The 19,177-nt window shown below is 49.7% G+C and overlaps 1 protein-coding gene across 3 annotated transcripts in view; it reads right to left on the bottom strand.

Moving 5' to 3' along the window:
* Positions 1–400: 400 nt before the first annotated feature.
* Positions 401–19,177, bottom strand: part of dennd4b (DENN/MADD domain containing 4B) — a 20,903-nt gene continuing 2,126 nt past the window's right edge. Inside the window, exons 2-29 of one of the 3 annotated variants that reach the window (XM_007576607.2) lie at positions 15,418–15,777; positions 13,843–14,098; positions 13,705–13,774; positions 13,040–13,209; positions 12,707–12,948; positions 12,527–12,593; positions 12,115–12,173; positions 10,881–11,025; positions 7,190–7,365; positions 7,014–7,114; positions 6,729–6,944; positions 6,161–6,306; positions 5,944–6,077; positions 5,755–5,869; positions 4,834–5,040; positions 4,630–4,758; positions 4,230–4,371; positions 3,982–4,140; positions 3,566–3,782; positions 3,206–3,491; positions 2,958–3,056; positions 2,713–2,888; positions 2,479–2,635; positions 2,173–2,412; positions 1,578–1,674; positions 1,338–1,503; positions 1,198–1,256; positions 401–1,102 (exon numbers count right to left, since the gene is read on the bottom strand). In XM_007576607.2, the coding sequence (XP_007576669.1) occupies positions 957–1,102; positions 1,198–1,256; positions 1,338–1,503; positions 1,578–1,674; positions 2,173–2,412; positions 2,479–2,635; positions 2,713–2,888; positions 2,958–3,056; positions 3,206–3,491; positions 3,566–3,782; positions 3,982–4,140; positions 4,230–4,371; positions 4,630–4,758; positions 4,834–5,040; positions 5,755–5,869; positions 5,944–6,077; positions 6,161–6,306; positions 6,729–6,944; positions 7,014–7,114; positions 7,190–7,365; positions 10,881–11,025; positions 12,115–12,173; positions 12,527–12,593; positions 12,707–12,948; positions 13,040–13,209; positions 13,705–13,774; positions 13,843–14,098; positions 15,418–15,758 (4,518 nt within the window). In that variant the 5' untranslated portion in view covers positions 15,759–15,777 and the 3' untranslated portion in view covers positions 401–956. Of the gene's footprint in view, positions 1,103–1,197; positions 1,257–1,337; positions 1,504–1,577; positions 1,675–2,172; positions 2,413–2,478; positions 2,636–2,712; positions 2,889–2,957; positions 3,057–3,205; positions 3,492–3,565; positions 3,783–3,981; positions 4,141–4,229; positions 4,372–4,629; positions 4,759–4,833; positions 5,041–5,754; positions 5,870–5,943; positions 6,078–6,160; positions 6,307–6,728; positions 6,945–7,013; positions 7,115–7,189; positions 7,366–10,880; positions 11,026–12,114; positions 12,174–12,526; positions 12,949–13,039; positions 13,210–13,704; positions 13,775–13,842; positions 14,099–15,417; positions 15,778–19,177 lie in introns of those variants that run through there. The other 2 variants (XM_016663283.1, XM_016663284.1) reach the window with 2 other exon arrangements.

Raw genomic sequence — 19,177 nt, 5'->3', positions numbered from 1 at the left:
AAAAGCAACATTGCCATGGTAACCACAGTCAGATATAAATTAGACAAACAGCAAATTTAAATAAACGTCTCCGGGTTCGGGTCAGAACCGCCAGGAAGGGCCCAGTCCTGAGTTCTGCCTTCAGCACATCAATCGGAGTGAATGAACAGAACCAGAATGGAGACAGGAGGAAGAACTCTGAAGGTCAGAACCAACCAGAACTAAACAGAACCAACCAGAACTAAACAGAACCAACCAGAACTAAACAGAACCAACCGAGCATGCTCGGTTGGAGTTCTGCATTTCTGGCTCAATTTGTGTCTGATTTCAAAATTTGGTTCTTAAATCCAGAAACTTGTTTTCCAGAGGAGGGTTGACAGACGTTCAGAAGCTTGTCTGGATTCTGGCTGGGTTCTGGTTGCATTCTGTTCTGGTTCTGGTCAGGTTCTGGCTGGTATTAAACCAATCAAAACTCTGATATTTTACATTTTCTTTCATTTCACTTCTGAATCGTTCTGCCTCTCATCCCAGATGGTTCTGATCCATCCTGACCCATCCAGGCCTGAATGGGACATTTGACCCCAACTGGACTTTGAAGCGAATCCCAACTGGTTGGAAAGCAGAAGCCTGGATGCGTCGCTGAGTCAATAGAACCGGTTCTGAGGAGTTAAAACGGGTCAGATCTGTTTTCACAGTTTCAACAATAAATATCTCATCCACAACGTTCCAGTTCAGGAAGTGGATTCCCAGGGGAATCTCCGGTTCGGATCTGGGTTCCCGCTGATGCCAATGAGCCTTCCTCTGACTACAGAGCAGATCCGCAGCCGGGTCCGATCCGGTCGCTCTGGTCCGGTCTGATCCGGTTGCTTCAGGATCCATAGAGGTTGGTAGGAAGTAGGATGCTGTGCCGTCCACCAGGGGGCAGCAGAGAGGCGAAGCGGGTGTTGGTTGGGTGGTGTGGTCCGGTCCGGAACAGCTCAGCACTCCAGAGGTGGGTGGAAGCTCCGTCTGCAGTCGACAGCTTTGGTGCTGGGAGGCTGGGCCCGCTTCCTGCGGAGCTCGTCCCGGCCCAGGGAGCTGCTGAGGCGCAGGAACGCCGTCTTGTACTTCTTATCGAATGCAGCTGTAGAAAGAGATGGGAGAGGATTGCACAGCTGGACTTCCAGAACCTTCCTGGTTCTGATCGGAAACCCGACTCGGATCATCCAGGAGTCTTACCGACGTGGTCTTTTCCCATCGCTGCCAGAGTCAGGAACAGCATCTCTCGGTAGAGACTCCTGTCAGTCGGGGAAACACAAACATCTGAGTTCAAGCTCAACATGAATCATCAGAACCGGTGGACCGGTCCGAACTCCCACCTCTGGGTCTGTGGCGACCCGGGCTGCTTCTCCAGGGTGTCCAGGAAAAGCGTGATGGCCTTGTGCACCTCGTTCATGCCCACCCAGCGCAGAACCTCCTCCAGGAAGGACAGGGTGAACGGGTGGTTGTGCCGCCTCCAGCTGTAGCTCCTCATCGGGGTGCCACCTGGTGGAGGAACACGTTAAAGCACGGCGGGGACGCTGTGTCCTGTGATGGACTCGTCCGCCTATCGTCCTTACTGTGGATCCTCCAAAGGACGTAGAGCGGCGGCCAATGGTCGGTGTCGGGGCTCAGCGTGTCCCAGAGGAGCCGGACCCTCACCGCAGAGTTCTCCGACTGGAACAACCAAGACAGGCTGTTAACAACCCCGGAGGCGCCCCCTGGTGGAGGAGGCGCCCCCGGTGGAGGCCCCCCTGGTGGAGGAGGCCCCCCTGGTGGAGGCCCCCATGGTGGAGGCCCCCCTGGTGGAGGCCCCCCTGGTGGAGGCCCCCCTGCTGGAGGAGGAGCCACTGGTGGAGGCCCCCCCCTGGTGGAGGCCCCCCCTGGTGGAGGAGGAGCCACTGGTGGAGCCCCCCCCTGGTGGAGGCCCCCCAAAAACAGTTATATTCAGGTGCTTTCCTGGACTTTAGCCCTTCCAGAAACAACCTGAACTGGAAAAGGAAGCTACAGGTTAGCTTCTCCAGCTTCTCCAGCTTCTCCAGCTACTTTCCAGCAGCTTGTGTCATTAGAAACCTGGATCAAGGTTCTGTGTTCAGACAGCAGAACCTTCTAAGCGAATGAGTTCATATTCACAGTACTTGAGTCTCCCAACATGAACTAGTTCTTTAGAGTCACCTGAGTGAAGTGGCTGACCAGTGGCGAGCTCCGGACCAGCTGCAGCAGGTTGCTGGGCAGGCCGAGCCGCTGGAAGTACCAGACCAGGTTCCAGAAGATGATGGAGTGGCTGTCCAGAAACTGAGGCTGGGCCAGAACCGACTCGCCCTCGTTCTCCAGCAGACTCTCCAGTTCCTTCCTCAGAACCAGAGGGCTCAGGTAGGCCACCGTCACCTGAGGAGTCCCTCCCACCGACGACACCTGGAAAGAGGGCGGAGCCTGTCACAGTGAGGAGGGACTCAGCGGGGCAGCGGCGGGGGGAGTTACCGTTGTGGCCTTGCTGGTCTCGGAGTAGGTGCTGGTTTCAGAGCTGGAGTCGTCGCTCAGCCCGTTGCACTGGGGCCGCAGGGACGCCTCGTGACCACTAGGGGGCCTCACGGCGCTCTCCACCTCATCCTCCAGGTTCATGGTGCAGTGCTCCGCGCTGAGAAGGAGCAAGAGCAGAACCGGTGACACTACAGAACCAGGAGTGCATGAGCGTCCGGTCGGCTGGCTCTGTACCTGCTGACAGGCCCCGGGTCGCAGATTTCTGCGTTCAGGAATGGGACAAAGGAGGCGGCGCAGAATGGGCAGGACGAGTTCAGGTTGGAGTCGTCCGACGTCCAGCCTGCCATGATCTCCTCGTCGTACACCAGAGAGTTGCAGCTGCGGCACAGCGAGCAGCTGGACATCAGAACCTGGACACAAACACACTGTGAGGCCCCACCCGGACGAAACCGCCTCACCGACCGCACCGACCGAACTACCTCGATTCCTGCCCCCTCCTGGTTGGCGTCCCACGACCTGCGCAGAGGATACACCGCGGTGTCCGTCAGGTCCAGGTCACTTCCCACTGACAGCGAGCTCTGAGGAGAGATTCGTGGTTATTCCAGATGACAGGAGAGGCCTTCACATCCAGAACTATAGGGAAACATCTCAGCAAGAGCTGGACAGCAGCCCCTAGTGGAGGACGCTGGATCTGCAGCTCATCGCCTTCAACGGAACATGCAGTCACCTCTGACGGGGCGTTCACCAGCCGCTCCTTTGCCTTTAGCAGTGTTTCAGCCACCTGGGACTTCCTGGACTGCCTCTGATCTGACACTTTCCGACCGATCCCTCCTCCGGACCGGCGGTTTTCCACGCTGGCGGCGCGCCGGACCGATGCTCGGTGTTTGGTCGGTGTGAGGAGCTGCTGCAGTTTCCCTGCCAGGCCTCCTCGGCTCGGGGACGACACGTGGTTGGAGTTCTCGTCTACGGTCCTGGCCTTGTTCTTTCCACCGGAGCTCCCGAATCTGTCGGATCTGCAGTCGGAATGTGAATCCAGTCAGATCGGTCAGAATAAACTCAGAAAACCTGGAGGAATGAACACACTGACCTGCTGAGCCTCTCCTGCGGTTCACATCTACAGTCCAGCTCCGACTCGGTGTAGAAGGTGGAAAGGCAGACCTCACTGCGCCGCACCACGACTCCCCCAGGGGGCGCTGCAGGCGGAGCGGAGGCTTCTCTCCGTCCCAGCGGGGGCTTCCGGTGGACCGTGTCCCCGTTTGTCCCTGAACCGTGAAGGACGGGGGACTTCTTACAGACTTTGAGCTCTGAGGGCAGAAAGGGCATCAGGTCAGCTCTGATCTGTGGAAACGTCGCTAACAAGCTATTAGTGGAGCTTATTTTTAGCTTAGTGTTGTTGCTATGCTAAGTGGGCTCATTTTTAGTAGCAAGACGTCTAGGATATCTGATGTTCATAATTAGCGCCTCAGGGTTAGCGCAGCTAGCTTTCTAGCTAGCAGTGCTCACCACTGACTGTGGGCGTCTTCATGCTGCTGAGGCTGGAGCTCTTCACCAGCGACCCGGTCAGAGACTCGTGACTCGAGCTTTCGCTCAGGCCGCTCCAGCTAGACTGACGAATCAGAGCGGACTGTGGGCGGGGCTTCTGATCGGGCTCCATCATGGCTCCTGGGATGGAAACAAAGATCATCTTCATCACCTTCATCGCTTAGAGCGGTGACGTTTTATCCTGCAGGACGAACTACGAGACATCTGACCTCTGGAGCCCACAGAACTACTTTTCCGCCGCTGCTTGATTGGCTGCCTGAACTGAGCCACGGCCAATAGAACGTTCCGTAGCTTAGCCCAGCGGAGACGGCCGCCCTGATTGGTCGAGGGCCACTTACACTCCAGCACAGCCTGAGGAGGGAATACAGCCATCAGCCTGAAGCTTTGTGGTGTGTGTGTTTGTAATACCTTGTGGGGACCATTTTCCTGACACATGCTACGTTGTGGGACCAGAGCCTGGGCCCCATAAGGGGTACGCTGTTTTTGGGTCAGGGGTCAGATTTAGGGCTAAGGTGTGAATTGAGTTTCGGTTACAGTTGGGGTTAGGCTGTAGAAATGAATGGAAGTCAATGGAAAGTCCCCAAACGTGTGTGTGTGTGTGTGTGTGACCTTGTTGTAGTATCCGTAGGTGATGGTGTTGGGCGTGATCCCGGCCTTCTTCATCTCCAGCAGGACTCTGACGGCGAGGACCGGCTGGCCGTACTGACCGCAGAGCTGCATCAGGATGCGGTAACACACCTGACACACACAGCAGAGTTTCTGTTACTGGTGGCGCGCCCGGCCCGGTCGGCGTGCCGGCCCGGCGGGCCTCACCTCGTCGGGCAGCACCACCTTGCGGGTCTCCATGTGCCGGAGGACGTCGTGGGCGGAGTGCAGGGCGCGGACCTTGGAGCCCTCGGCCCGGACGAAGGTGGGCAGGTAGATGAACCACAGGCCGTAGCAGTGACCCAGCAGGCATTTGGACCACATGTCTGGAACCGCCGAGTACTTCTGGGCCCGCTTCTGGGCCACCTTGATCTCCTGCAGACACACAGGGGTTCTGTGAGTCCATCAGAACCAGAACCTGTTTCTGGTCCTAAAGCGCCCCCTGCTGCTGCTTCTGGGATCTGCTAGAAAAGCAGGACTGTGATCCATCCGTCTGTCTAGGGCTGAAGCGGTTCCTCGAATGATTCAAGTTCCTCAATTATTAAAATTTCTCGAGGAAAATGTACCTGCCTCGAAGCTTCATTCAATGATGTTTTATTATTCAGCCACCGTGTTCCGGCCGGGTTGTTATTTGCGTTGTGCAGAGCTCTGACTTCCACCTCTGAGTTGTTGACAAAAAGCTAAGTGTTAGGAGCATAACATCCGATTTTCCAATTCGGCCTGGGGGATTTTATTGATTCATGATGATGCCCAGGTTTTTGTCGTTTTTTTGGGGATTTTAAGCATCCTTAAAATGACTGGCGTGATACCTGGAGTACGCCAGCCTTTTTCCTCCTGGAGCGCGGCGGGTGTATTTATACAGGTGAGCAGATAGACTGAACACGGCGGGCGGCTGTGCTTTAGATGAACCAGAACATTTATTTCATATCTGATCCGACCCGTACCGCTGACTGGAAATCGGGTCAGTCGGTTCTGAAGAACACGCTGTCACGTTCTTCACTAAATCAACACATTAAACTGCAGGAACCTCTCCATCAGGGCAGCTTGGACCTTGTTGGGCCAGAACCGGGTCAGAACCGGGCCAGCTACCTGCTTGGTGCGGCGGGGGGCGGGGCTGCTGGGGGCACTGCCTCTGGCCGGGGCGCGCAGCGGGTCCTGTGGTCGGTCGAACAGCTCCGCCGTCAGGCTGGGGAACGTCTCGTAGCTGTTGGACGAGAGACACGTCAGGTCACACGGCACCTGGTGTGTTGGCTCCGCCCCCTGGGGGAGGAGCCTCACCTGTAGAGGGCGGGGCACTCGGCTCCGTCGGCCTCCTGCGGCTCCTCGGGCGGCATGATGAAGACGGTGTGTTCGCCGCCGCCGCTCTCGTCCAGGTCGATCAGCCGCACCTCCTCCGGCTTCTCCACGTCCACCTGGGGACCCAAAGGTCAGCGGATCAACGGATGGTCAACAGAAGGTCACCGGGCCAAAAGAAGGAAACGACTTGCCCTCTGACCTTCTGGACGCACTCGTCAAAGAACTCGAGGCAGGCATGGCGGTCGCTGACGAAGGAGCATTCCTCGATGAACTGGGTGAACATCTGGGTCCGGCTCAGCTGGGCGTACAGCTTCTGCTGGCTCCGGTCCCGAGACTTCAGGAAGCCTGCAGTCACAGGGTCAAAGGTCGCTCAGGGTCAGAGGCCGCTGCTCGACTGCTGAGGCAGCATCGTAGAACATCACAGTATCATGTAAAAGTCAGATTTTTCTAACCAGTAGTCTTAGCAGTGAAATATTTGATCTGGATGAGTTTCTCAGGCTGACCGCGATGAAACATGAAGATACGAGTCTGTGAACGTCTGTTTGGGCATCTGGAGCTATTTACAGATTCTGACAGAGTCTAAGCTTTCTAATGATGTCAGACACATGGAAATAAAAAACAAGTTGTTCTTTACTGTTATGTGCATTAATAACATTTAGGGCTCTGTGATTTAGAAGCACAATTAAAGAAAAACAGACTTGAGTTGCTTTAACAGAAACAAAAAATAATTTTCTGCAGAGACTGGAGTGTGTTATAGGAGAGCGCACCCTGCAGGTTAAACAGGGAGCTGCAGTCGGTGGTGGTGTCGGACGGCGCCTGCGTGATGGGCAGCAGGAAGGCGCGGTAGCCCCGCAGCAGGCAGCTCATGAAGCGCAGGAAGGCCTCCTGGATCTCCAGCTCCAGCTGCTTCTGCCGCCGGTAGATCTGGTCGTAGTCTGTGAGCAGAAACTCCAGCGTCGCCTCCTCCTGGCCGGGGCTGCAAACTGCAGGCAGAAGCACAGCGTGACCCCTGACCTCTGGCTGCTCTCCTGGCACACTCAGCAGCCACTCACTCTTCTCCAGGGTCCGGTGCAGGTTGGTCAGCGTGCTGAACAGCGTCTTTCCGTGCTTCCTGGGTAGCGATCGCCATGACAACGGCTTCTTATCCTCTGACCTGCAGGGATCCGAACAAGAGCAGCTGATGATCTCCCCGTTGACGGCTGCAGAAGCTGCAGCGACTCGGACTCACTGGAAGATGGTGTTTGTGTCCAGGTCGACGCAGATGACCTCTGGCGGGGGGTCGTAGAGGTCAAAGTAGCTGGAGTGAACGCCGACGATGAAAGGCATGGGCGCCAGCAGCACGTCGGCCATCTGCAGTGGGCACAGAGGGATGTAGGGGCAGAGCCAGCACAGCGGGAAGGTCATCTGCACACACACAGGGAGAGCGTGTAGCTTCAGTCAGAATAACAGATTTTAGTCATAAATGAGCAGAAATGACTTCATTAACAAGCCAGAGGTTCTGCTGAGGGTCAGAAGATCAAATCTTTGGGTCTAACTTCTTCAGTTCTGTTTATTATGGTGTTGTGTAGTTGGGGCCTCCCATGTAATGCATGGCAGGCCCCTATTGTTCTACACCCAATAGAATGTCTCTTTCTTCTTATTTATTTTTCTTCCGTCACCGTTAATGCGGCTCGTACCGCTGCGAGAAAAAGGTATCAAAACGTGCGGCTCGATCCCGGCATGAGGGCGATTATTTTTATTGGGGTTTCAAGTAAAAATGGTGACGTAAAAAGTTAAAAACGAGCAAAATGTCCAACTGCTGAACTTTAGAGTGTAACTGACACCAACTGCCGCTTTTTAGAGTGAGAAAGTGAGTAGATTTTTTTACCTCAAAGTAATTTTGAAATCGCTGTCATGGGTGCAAAAATTGCTCTATTGGTATGAAAGTCGGTCATGACATTGATACGCATGCCTGCTCCCGTAAAATGTTTTCAAAATTTCTCTGGGGCTGACGGTTTTCTGTCAAGGTGCTTCAGAGTGAAATCATGTGACAGGGTAACCTCAGACACTCAGCCATTCATTTTCAGACTTTCCTGAAAAATTTCACAGCTCAGCACACACCATTTTTCTCTCATCGCTGCTATTTCTGTGAGTGACCTACAGATATGAATCGTGGGAGTATTGGAGATGACAAATAGCCTCTCATATGCTTCAAACTGTTTTCAAATACGTCTCACGGATCCTGAATGGGAAGCAGTTGTTCGGACTGCTTTTTTCATTAAAACTGACTGGTGTCTCATAAAGATAGAAATCCTTCCCCAGTTTTCTGTCTCACACACACAGCAGTTGGCTGAGGACCCATCGCTATAGCAACAGAACACAGAGAAAGGCAGAGCTGCAAGACTGTGTCCGAATTCAGGGTCTGCATCTTTCGTAGGACCGGTCTAAGTAGGATGGGTCCTTCGAAGGCTGGGAATAAACTAAGACCGGAAGAAAAATACCTGTGGATTGGGACAGGTGTAGCTTCACCAACTGTCCCCACCTCAGCGTAACTCATGTTGCCTAGCAACCGTGACAGCGCGAAGCAGAGAGGAGAAAAAACAACGGAGCCGAAGTTTGTTTTTCAGTCATGTATTACTGATTTCTATATTATTCTTCACCTTTTATAGTAAAAGAAATGTTCAAATGTGCACTGCACTTTTCTACAAGGAATACATACAAGTAAATTATTCATTTACAAATATAATACTCTCCACAAAGCAGATAGGACATTACGGTGAAATAAACCTATTATGTTTGAAGGCTTAACTTTAAGCAATCAACAACCAGACCTGTCTGAATAATATCGGTGTTTAACTCCCACTCATTGGGGAAAGCTAGCGGGAGTTTTTATAACAATGTGCCAGGAGTTAGGCGTTTTCTCTCGGTGTACCGAACCTGGAGCGCCCGGCCGGCTGACAGCTGAGCTGGCTGTTAAAGCAGCGGGAGCAGACAGGTCCGAAAATGTCAGAGCAATATTGCAATTAGATGATGTATTGATGAACCGAGCAGATATTTGAGATTTACACACTTACATTCTCGCCTAAAAACGTTGTACCAAATCACGTTGTGTCATTTAAAGTGTTATATAGCTAAATAATTTGTCGCTATTCACCGCCATTGACGCTCTGCCTGAACGCCCAGTGGGAACCCGCAATGAATTATGGGATATCGCGGGCCGTGAAGGACATAGACATAATATAAGCATAGAGCGGTCCATGAGGCGTCTATCCTTTTATTATGTCTATGGTGAAGGACACCGGACCTTCAAATCTGGGGAAAAGAAGGAGCATTGAGGTCGGACAGGCCTTGTCGCCACGCTATGACGTAATCGGCTTACAAATCCGTCCTTCAAAGGATGCAGACCCTGAATTCGGACACACCCAAAGACTCTGTAGTTCTAAACATGGCGGAACACTTTAATACAGAGGAGGGCTGAGCAGAACGTTATAACTACAGACAGGGCAGAATGTTCTGGGCATTATATAATTGGTTTAACCAAACCACTGTTACACATTGGATTAGTGTGGTAAGTTAAAATGAAGCTTACTGAATGTTTCAAAATAAAAGTCTCAACTTTCCTCCCATGTGAGTGCACCGTCATAGGCGGTGCAATAATATTAGCCTTGATTATCTTTTCTTCCCTCAGGACAGTGACATTAGCACAAATATTAGCATTTCACTGCTCCCCACTAGTGCACTGCCTTGTGCATTAGCCTTTTTCCTAAAGTTAGCTATTAGCTCGTTTTCTTATAAATTAGAAATGTTTAGTACTGTATAAACAACATGCTAGTAATGCTCCACATGCTACTGCCAGCATTTAGGCTAACATTAGCATTTTGGCTAATTTTAGCCTATACACTAATTTTAACATACAGAATGGGATAAGTAAATCCTACTCAACATGCTTGAGACTATCCACATGCCGTTGAGTACACTGCAGCTTTCTTTAGCATTGATGCTAATTTTTAGCATCAGAACGCTGGGTCCAAACCGACGGGCACACTGTGGCAGGCCCCGGTTAAATTTCTTCAGGAATTTTCTAGTTCTGTAATAATGCTGCATAATCCAGAGAACAAACAACATCTTCCACAGTTTAGAGCAAAGGTCTTCAACAAGGAGGCCATTAAATTTCTGATTAATTTGACATTTTTTCTATATCTTTTTAAACATTTATAAAATGATAAAACTGATAAAATGAAGTGTGAAACACAATATGTGATCATATTGTTTTGTTTTATTTACCAGAATTAAAAGGAAGTGAAAGTGAATTGAAGTGTTGTACCGAGTTATGCCACAGGGTGGCGGTGCTTCCCCTGCTTTGCTCAACCTCACAGATGTAAAGATTCTCCATCTTATTTTAGTTAATTCCCGGTTATTAACATCCACTACGCACATGAAGATGATTCCCGTAAAGTCTTCATCATCTACCATTTATTATCCCATCAACCAGTTTTATGTAGATGATGATTTGAGAGCAAAATAACTGCCCTACTGGGTTAGCATTTTGGCACTAGCATGCTGGTTACCCCACTAGTTTAGCAGCCAAGTGCAAAACTAGCATTTTTCCACCACACTAATGTATAATTGTGAATTCACTAAAAATTCACAAAAAAAACATTGGGCTGCAGTGATGCTAACTCCCACCTGCAGGTGGCAGTATTAGTTACTTCCACCTCTCTGCAGCCTCAGCCTAACTTGATGTCAGTGATCAGGAAACAAAATATCACATCTCCTGTCATACACAAGCGCAAAGGACCCAGGCTATGATCTGTCCCTGCAATATTTCAGAATAATTAACATATTTAGCTTTTAGAACCAGAACCGGCTCCTCCAGGTCTGCTCAGTTCCAGGGAGCAGACCTGACCCGGTTCTGTTTCAGGAGGAGGGTGGAGTCTTACAGAGACAAGGGCCTCGCTGACGGAGGTCAGGACGTCGGGTCGCAGTGAGTGCAGCAGCAGCTTGTGTTCGGTGAGGACGGCAAGCAGCAGTGTGCAGGAGTTCTCTGGACCCAGGTTCTGGAGCAGCTTCAGGAAGCTCGCACCACTGCCACACACACACACACACACACACACACACACACACAGTTAGCATGAAAATCACAACTCGTGATAGATGGTAGATGAGACGTCATGAAACGTTTCGGCCCAAAGCAAAACTTTATTGATTCTGTCACTGAATACTGACACCTGCTGGACATTAATAATCACTACAGGCAACGTAGTGATTTGACGACCTCTATACAATAAGATTTAAGTCTTTGTATTTTATTGTATATTACATTATGTCATATCTTCAGGTAAATTTAAAATGTATTTGATATAAGGTCAATAAATAATGTGAACATGAACCATAAAGTGAACATTTAAGTGAATGTGTTCGGAAGGAGGATGCATGTGGACTGTTTTGTTTCCACAGATTTTTATTTTAAAAAAAGATTTTCAACATTTTGAAATTTAGTCTGTTACGGTTTTGGACAAAACTTCTCCTGCTGTAGAAAAAAATGATTTAAACACTACATTTATGTGAAATAGTTTATAAAAAGCACCTGAGTAATTTGTAGAATGGCTGCATATCTGAGTTTATCTGGGACTTCATTCTCATGATGCCTCAGCATTGAGGAGGTGGATTTATTTAAATAAGACAGTCAAACAAATGCGACACTTAACCTGCAGAACATGATATGAAAGCAAACTAAGAGTCAGTTTCAGATGAATTTGGGTTCAGATCAAGTAGAAACTGACAAGAACCGGATGAAACAAAATGAAAACAAATTTATTTTCCGATATGAGATCAAAACGGTCCCACAGTGAGGAAACCTTTCCTTTGAGGCTGCGCCATAGTTGACGCTGTAAAAGATCAAGAATTCGTTTGGCAAATGCTTTTGACAGATTCGCTTCCTGTATCGGTCACGTGACTTGCTGAAACCAACACGCGCACCGACCCGGGTTTGGTCTGTGGGCTTGACGCATGCGCTGATGCATCGGTGTTGCCAGACCCATCACTAGTAAAAACAAAACAACTTAATCAAGTGAGTCTCTGAGAAATTAAAGGAACAGTTCAACATTTAATCTGTGTGTGTTTACTGAGGTTTGGTGTTCCTCAGGGTTCTGTATCTGACCCAGTCGCACTCACCTGAGTGGGAGTGGGGAGGAGACCGGCTGGCAGAGCAGCAGGTTGTCGTACGGAGAGAGCTGCAACACAGATGGGAAAATTAAACCATGACGGGACCTGAAGGATTCCCCCAGAGGAGCTGGAGCAAGTGGCTGGCAGAGGGAAGTCTGGGCCTCCCTTCTTAGGCTGCTGACCCCACGACCTGACCCCAGATAAGTGGAAGAAGATGGAGGGACGGATGGATGGACTTCAGGTCCAGACAGAGGAGTGACCGGTGGAGCAGATCTCTATCTGAGATCAGGCGATATGCTGATGATACTGAGTTATATACAAGGCCTCGTCTGGTTTTTATTTAACTAGTCTCTTATCCAGAGTTGAAACTTTTCTGGTATCAGTTGCCGGGTTCATAGGTTTGTTTTGGTTTGACTTTTACCTGAACGAGGATCCGCGGACGCTGAGGGGAAGGGAACGGAACGTTGTGCATGAAGCTGGAGATGTGTCTGCAGAAACAGGAACAGAGACGAGTAAAGACAGAGAAGAAGAGATGCAGACTCCGTAAACAAAGAACTTTTTTATCTGAAAACACGGCTGAGTGGAAAGGAAGGATTCGGACTTCTCGAGCGGCAGAACGTGCGGCCCGGAAATGGAGTATCTGTAGATGAAGGTGAGGAACTTCTGGAAGACTGTGAAGAAGGGCCAGTGGGACAGGACGCAGATGCTCTTCTTGGCGTGCAGACTGCGGCTGGTGATGGGCCGGCGGTCCACCACACTGAGCAGGCCGAGCCGGACGTTCTGCCGCTCAGACAGAAGATCCCTGGAGAACGACTCGTAGAACTGGATGGCAGCGCCATAGACCTGCAGGAACAGAGATGGAGTTACTCGACGCTGGCGTTCTCCGCCTCTCTGGTCCATTTGGTCTAACCGCAGCAATCGTCTCTGGACCCACCTTGTCTCCGGAGGCGGACGTGAGGACAAAGGTGGAAAAGACGGGCAGCTGGTACTTGGAGTTCAGCGGCCAGCTCTCCACGGTGACGCCCATCGGCAGACAGAAGACCGGCACCGACTCGGGAAGAGGGAACGCCTCCAGGTCCTCCTCTGGGTACCGGCTGATCAGACCTGCAGAACACAGAGGGTAGAATCAGCAAGGCCGGGCCGTTCAGAATCTGAGAGTGCAGACGGAGGAGAGGATCTCTCTGCTTCAAGAAGTGATTTCTGTCCAAAAACACCCTGATGTATGAAGCTCTTCTGACTTCTGGAAGCTTTTTTTCAGACTCTGGGTGTTGATGTCCAGTCTGGAAGCTTAAAGTGGTGGGCACACTTCTGCTAATCTGCTAATAGTAAAGCTAATATTTAGCTTAGCACTTTAACATTTTTGGTAACTTACCAAATACCATGCTGGAATAGCACTGAAGCATTAGCGGATCTAATATTTATGCTTAGCACATTAGCGTTAGCAACTCAGTACAGCTAACTCTTAAGTTATCGATTCCCACCACTGATGTCATTATTGTTAGAAAACCTGGCTGCTAGGAACCGGACTGTGAACCCAAACCCAAATCTCGTCCTTCTGCAGCCTCAGGTACAATAGGAAGTAGCTGAGCGCCGACTCACTGGCTTCGAACACCAGGGCGTTGGCTTTGGCCACGGCTCTCTTGTAGCAGACGTGCAGAGCTGGACCCCACTGCAGAAACAGGACCCATTAGTATTCACACCCTCACAGAACGGGTCCGGACTGCCACTGCTACTCACCATGCCCGTGTTCAGGTTCTTGTCGACCCGACAGAATGTGTGTGGCGCCACCTCCCCCTTGCCAGGCATCAGCAGGGCGATGTCGGTGACGCCCAGCGTGTGCAGGCCCTGCGAGTCCAGGGCCCGGCGGTACATGAGGAAGACCCGGTGGGCCGTGGGGGCGCCGCCGGAGCTCAGGCTGGCTGAGCGGCTGTAGGGCGTGGTCTCGATGACGTACCAGCCCTGCTTCGGCTGCTCCTTCCCCTCATACAGAACCCTGCAGATCAGAACACGACAGGGACGGGCTCAGTAACACGGCCACTAGGTGGCAGCAGAGCCACCCTGTTCCTTTAAAAGGATCCACACTAGTTGAACATGTTGGCCTAAATATGTTGGAATTTTCCTATTACTTAAAAAAAAATGCTGTTTTTGAGAAACCAAAACTCATAATTACTTTAAAAATCTACATCAGGGGTGTCCAAAGTCAGTCCTTGAGGGCCGGCATCGCATGTTTTAGTTCTCCCTGGTTTAGCACACCTGCATCAAATGATGGCTCGTTAGAGGCCTAAGAGGAACATTGACTTGCTGAGAAGGTTGTTACAACCACCAGGGACAGAACTAGAACATGCAGGATGCTGGCCCTCGAGGACTGACTTTGGGTCCCCCTGATCTACATCTTTTGTTGCATTTATCACCCATGGAGGTCGCCAATTTTTCACCGCTGGATTGATGACGTCATAAGGACCATTGTGTACTGAAGTCTACAGAGTAAACAGAGGAAGGCTAACTTTACCCCAGTAGTTGTTTATCATATTACGTTTGACTGGTGTCACTTTAGATAATGCCACACGGTGTCACCATCAGCTGTGATAAAAAATAAAAATTGAGACAGAATCTGGATAATTTCCCACGTGAAAGAAAGGAGAGTGGAACACAACCTGATTTGGACAGGAAATGCTAATGGAGCTACTGCTAATGGAAATGCTAATGGAGCTACTGCTGCTGGAAATGCTAATGGAGCTAGATCACCGGTACTGTAAAACCATTATGACACTGAACAAAGTTCAGACCCCTGGACTCAGAGCTACAGAAGTACTTACCAGATCACACAGTGACCAGAGGTGGTGAGTCTCATTCATTGTTTCATTATAAAGCTAAAAGCAGCAGTAGCTGCTACGGCCAACTCTTCCTCTGTTTGCTCCTCCTCTTCATCACCTCTTGTTATTTCTAGTTCTGATCAATTTCAATGCGCTCCGATTCAAATTCAAAAGGCTAACAAAGTTACTCATCACTGTTTTGGCTGGAGGACCCAGGCAGTTGGACCGCTATATGTCATTTACCCAGAATGCATTGCAGTGTGAACAACATGGCGACATTCCTGTGAAAATATTTTATTAAAATTTATAAAACCAAATAACCTACAGTATTATTACTGTACTGTTTTTACATCCGAGATAAATATTTCCCAAATAAGGTCTATTTTTATAACTAGTCATAGTTCCCTTTAAAGACCACTAGGTGGCAGCAAAGCCACGCTGTTCTTTAAATCTAATGAACTAGTTCAGAACCAGACCCAGATCCAGTGTGGTGACTCACCCCAGGTCCAGGACCGGTGGCTTGTCCCGCCCCCGGCGGTAGCACAGGTACAGGTGTGGGTTGTTGATGAGCCCGGCGCTCAGCTCGGCCGAGTGGCCCCCCAGGGTCTTCTCTATGCAGGTGAAACCTTCTGGCACTTCCTCCCCCAGACCGCGAGCGATCACCGCCAGGTCCGTCACCGGCTCCGCCGCCCGGACCACTGCCGCCGATGATGAAGAGGAGGACGAAGAAGAGGAGGAGGAGGCCCGGCCGTCTTCGTCCAGGGACCTCCAGGGCCCGGCGGGGTCCAGGCCCGCCACCACGAAGTAGTCCACCAGCTGGGGACATTTCTCATCCGTCATGCCTCCTGAATGGCCTTCACTGAAGGGTCAGAGGTCAGAGGTCACCAGCAGAGGGTTAAAGCCTCAGTGGAAAATATTTCCTACAGTTTTATTAATATCATAAACCCTGAAAATCCTGAAGAGGCAAAACACGACTATGGATTCAATCCAAAACGGAACGGGATCAGAACTGGATCAGACCAGTTCCAAACCAGGTTGGACCAAATTCAATCTTCAGCTCAACCAGCCTCAATCTAGATCAGGTTCAAATTTGGTTTGAACCCGGTTTAGACCAGATATAAACTAGTCTGAACCATTTTCAGAAAAGTTAGAACAGGTTTAGACCAGGTTTAATACAATCCAGTTTCAAACCCAATTGAGTAATTCCACTGAACCTCCTGTGAACAGATTAATCCAGATTACAGGAAGTCTAGAAATAAATTTCTGTCTGTGACTCTAGATTAAGAATCAGCTTCACTTTCTGACAAACTAACGGTTCTGGTTCTGCTGAACCAGCCGGTTCCTTCCTGTGGGGCTCAGATTTGGACCCGTCATCAGGGGGAAAAGTGACAGAGGCCAAAGTTCATCCGGCAAACAGGAAGAGGCCTGGCAGCCTGCTTCCTGTTCTTTGAGGACTTCCTGTGTGGTTGCCGGTTACCATGGTGACAGCACATCCGGTTATCAACGGTTCTGTTACCTTCAGTCAGAACCGGCAGAAGGAAAGAACAGCAAAACTGCCCAGTTCTGATCAGATGATCCAGCCCAGATGAACAGGAAGTACTGCAGCAACTGGTTCTGACCCAAACAGAACCCAGCAGAACCAAACGGAACCGAGCTGGGTTCTGAAACTAGTTAAAAACCAGAACCAGATTAAAGTGAGCTCAGACCGGAACCAGAACCGACCCAAACAGCAGAATGGTTTACTGCACTTCCTCCCCAGCTGAGCATCAGGTGGGCGGGACTTGCTGCTCACTTCCTGTTTCCACAGGAAGCAGAAAAAAACGAGCTGAGAATAAATGTGATGAAGTCGGTCAGTTTCACATTAGAATCAGAACCGACTGATCCAAAAGCAGCTTCAGAGAAACTAAACCTTCCCGGACCTCCAAAACCAGGTTCTTCAGTCTGGTTTTGTCATCGTCATAGAAACAGAAGTGATGATGATGATGATGATGATGATGATGATGGCGCCGACGTCTCTGACCCGGATCGGCCGGCTGGCACCGCCGGGCACAACAGAGGCTGCTTGTCACTGATGGTCGTCATAGCAACGCATCAGGCAGAGTCACATGACTGCAGCTTTCATTCAGACGGAACAATGGAGGCTTGACTGGACCAGAACCAGAACCAGAACCAGACAGAGAGGAGAAACCCGATGAAACACAGAAAGAATGTTTACTTATGGATTTATTTACATTATTTATTCATCTTGTTTAGTTTTTTAATAAATTATTTATTTCAATCTATAACTGACTGAAATTTATTTTATTATATTTTCTTTGTTCTTTCCTTCACATTAAAATATTTCACATGTATTTTTACAAATTCAATAATTATTGTTTCATCCCTGCCAGCATGCCTAGGTGGACCCCATATGGGGAAAAGGTGGGCAGACCAGATGGGTCCCATACGGGTTTGTCCATGTAGGGCCCACGTAGGCTGCGGCCCTACATGGACAAACCCGTATGGGACCCATCTGGTCTGCCCACCTTTTCCCCAATGGGGCCCACCCAGGCATGCTGGCAGGGATTTAATGATTTCTATATTTATTCCTGTTTATTGTTCTTAGTTTTTATCATTTAGTTTCATTTTATTACAGTGACCTGGTTTATTAACAGGCCACTTTAATAAATCAGATTTTATGAAGGTTAAACTCCAGGCGTCTCGTTTGACTCGTCATCAGGCTGCGACTCACGTTGAGGCCGTTTCTGTTTCATGTAAGAAACTTTTCTAAGGTCAGACAGACGAGCTGATCTGGAGGAAATCATTCAGGCTTTATTCTGACCTCGTCTGTTACTTTTTACCTGCTGGATTAATCCTTCGTTTCTCGTTTGGTATGAATGCAGAACACAGCAGCCAGACTAAATCCTGTCGTGTCCCTCTGGTTGGTTTTAGGGTTGATGTAAAGTTCTGGTGCTGACCTGCAGAGGGTCACATGACAAGGCTGCTGGTTCCCTGGTAGCTAAATGTTCTGCTGGTTCCCTGGTAGCTAAATGTTCTGCTGGTTCCCTGGTAGCTAAGCTAAATGTTCTGCCGGTTCCCTGGTAGCTAAATGTTCTGCTGGTTCCCTGGTAGCTAAATGTTTTGCTGGTTCCCTGGTAGCTAAATGTTCTGCTGGTTCTCTGACGTTTATCAGTTGGAGGTTTTGGACGTCTTTCCCTCACAGCTCCGATTTCTGACTGGAGGTTTTTAAAAAGCAACTAAAACATTTTTATTTACCGTTTCTTATGCTGGTTTTATGTTTTGAATAGTTTAAGGTTATATTATATAATGTATGATTTTATATAACATGAGATTTATTTACGTTATATTCTGATATATTGTTTAGTATTTTGCTGGATGTTTGATTTAAAAAAAAAAACAGAAGTGAAACGGACTCATCATAGTCTTCATCGGAGTCTTCCTCGCTGAACAGACTGTTGCCATGGTTACAGGGACAGAACCTGAGTTCTTCCAGAGATGGAAACGTCACATTGGTGTCGACCACTTCCTGTTTAGCTGACTCAGAACCGGGTCAGACTGCATTTCCTTCCACTCAACTTTCCATAAAGTAGTTGCACAACCTTCCTTGGAGACAGTGACTGTGTGCTGGTCACCAGAACCAGAACTCTCTCTTGTTGAATGAAGTGATCTGGGTTTTATTGAAAGCTTCAGGGTTGTTCCTGGGATGGTTCTGGACTCTGGTCCGTCTCAGAGGTTCCGGTCCGTTTCAGCAGCAGGCTGAAAGCCGAGGCGCTGAGGCTCCAAATATCTGCCTCTATTTTTATCTGCAGCAGGAGCAGCTGCTGCCAGGATGACAGAGCAGAACCAGAACCAGAACCAGAACCCGACCCATCTCCATCTGTGGTGTTCAGCAGAACCAGAGCCAGAGCTGCTAGCCCACAGAATTACTACTCTGCTGGGTGGTGCTGGTTCTGATCCGCTGAACCACAGAAACTCAGAACGGATCTGGACACAAAAACAACATGGCCAGTGAGGATGGATGTTGGTTGGATGCAGGTTGGAGACCGGTTGGATGCTGGATCCTGGTTGGATGCTGGTAGGATGTTGGTTGGATGCAGGTTGGAGGTTGGTTGGATGCAGGTTGGAAGCTGGTTGGATGCTGGATCCTGGTTGGATGTTGGTAGGATGTTGGTTGGATGCTGATTGGATGTTGGTTGGATGCAGGTTGGAAGCTGGTTGGATGCTGGATCCTGGTTGGATGTTGGTAGGATGTTGGTTGG

The sequence above is a fragment of the Poecilia formosa genome, unplaced genomic scaffold (assembly GCF_000485575.1).
Source record: "Poecilia formosa unplaced genomic scaffold, Poecilia_formosa-5.1.2 Scaffold412, whole genome shotgun sequence".
NCBI classification, from domain to species: Eukaryota; Metazoa; Chordata; class Actinopteri; order Cyprinodontiformes; family Poeciliidae; genus Poecilia; species Poecilia formosa.
Note: the sequence above shows the minus strand (reverse complement) of the source record. Positions and strands in the feature narration are given on the sequence as shown.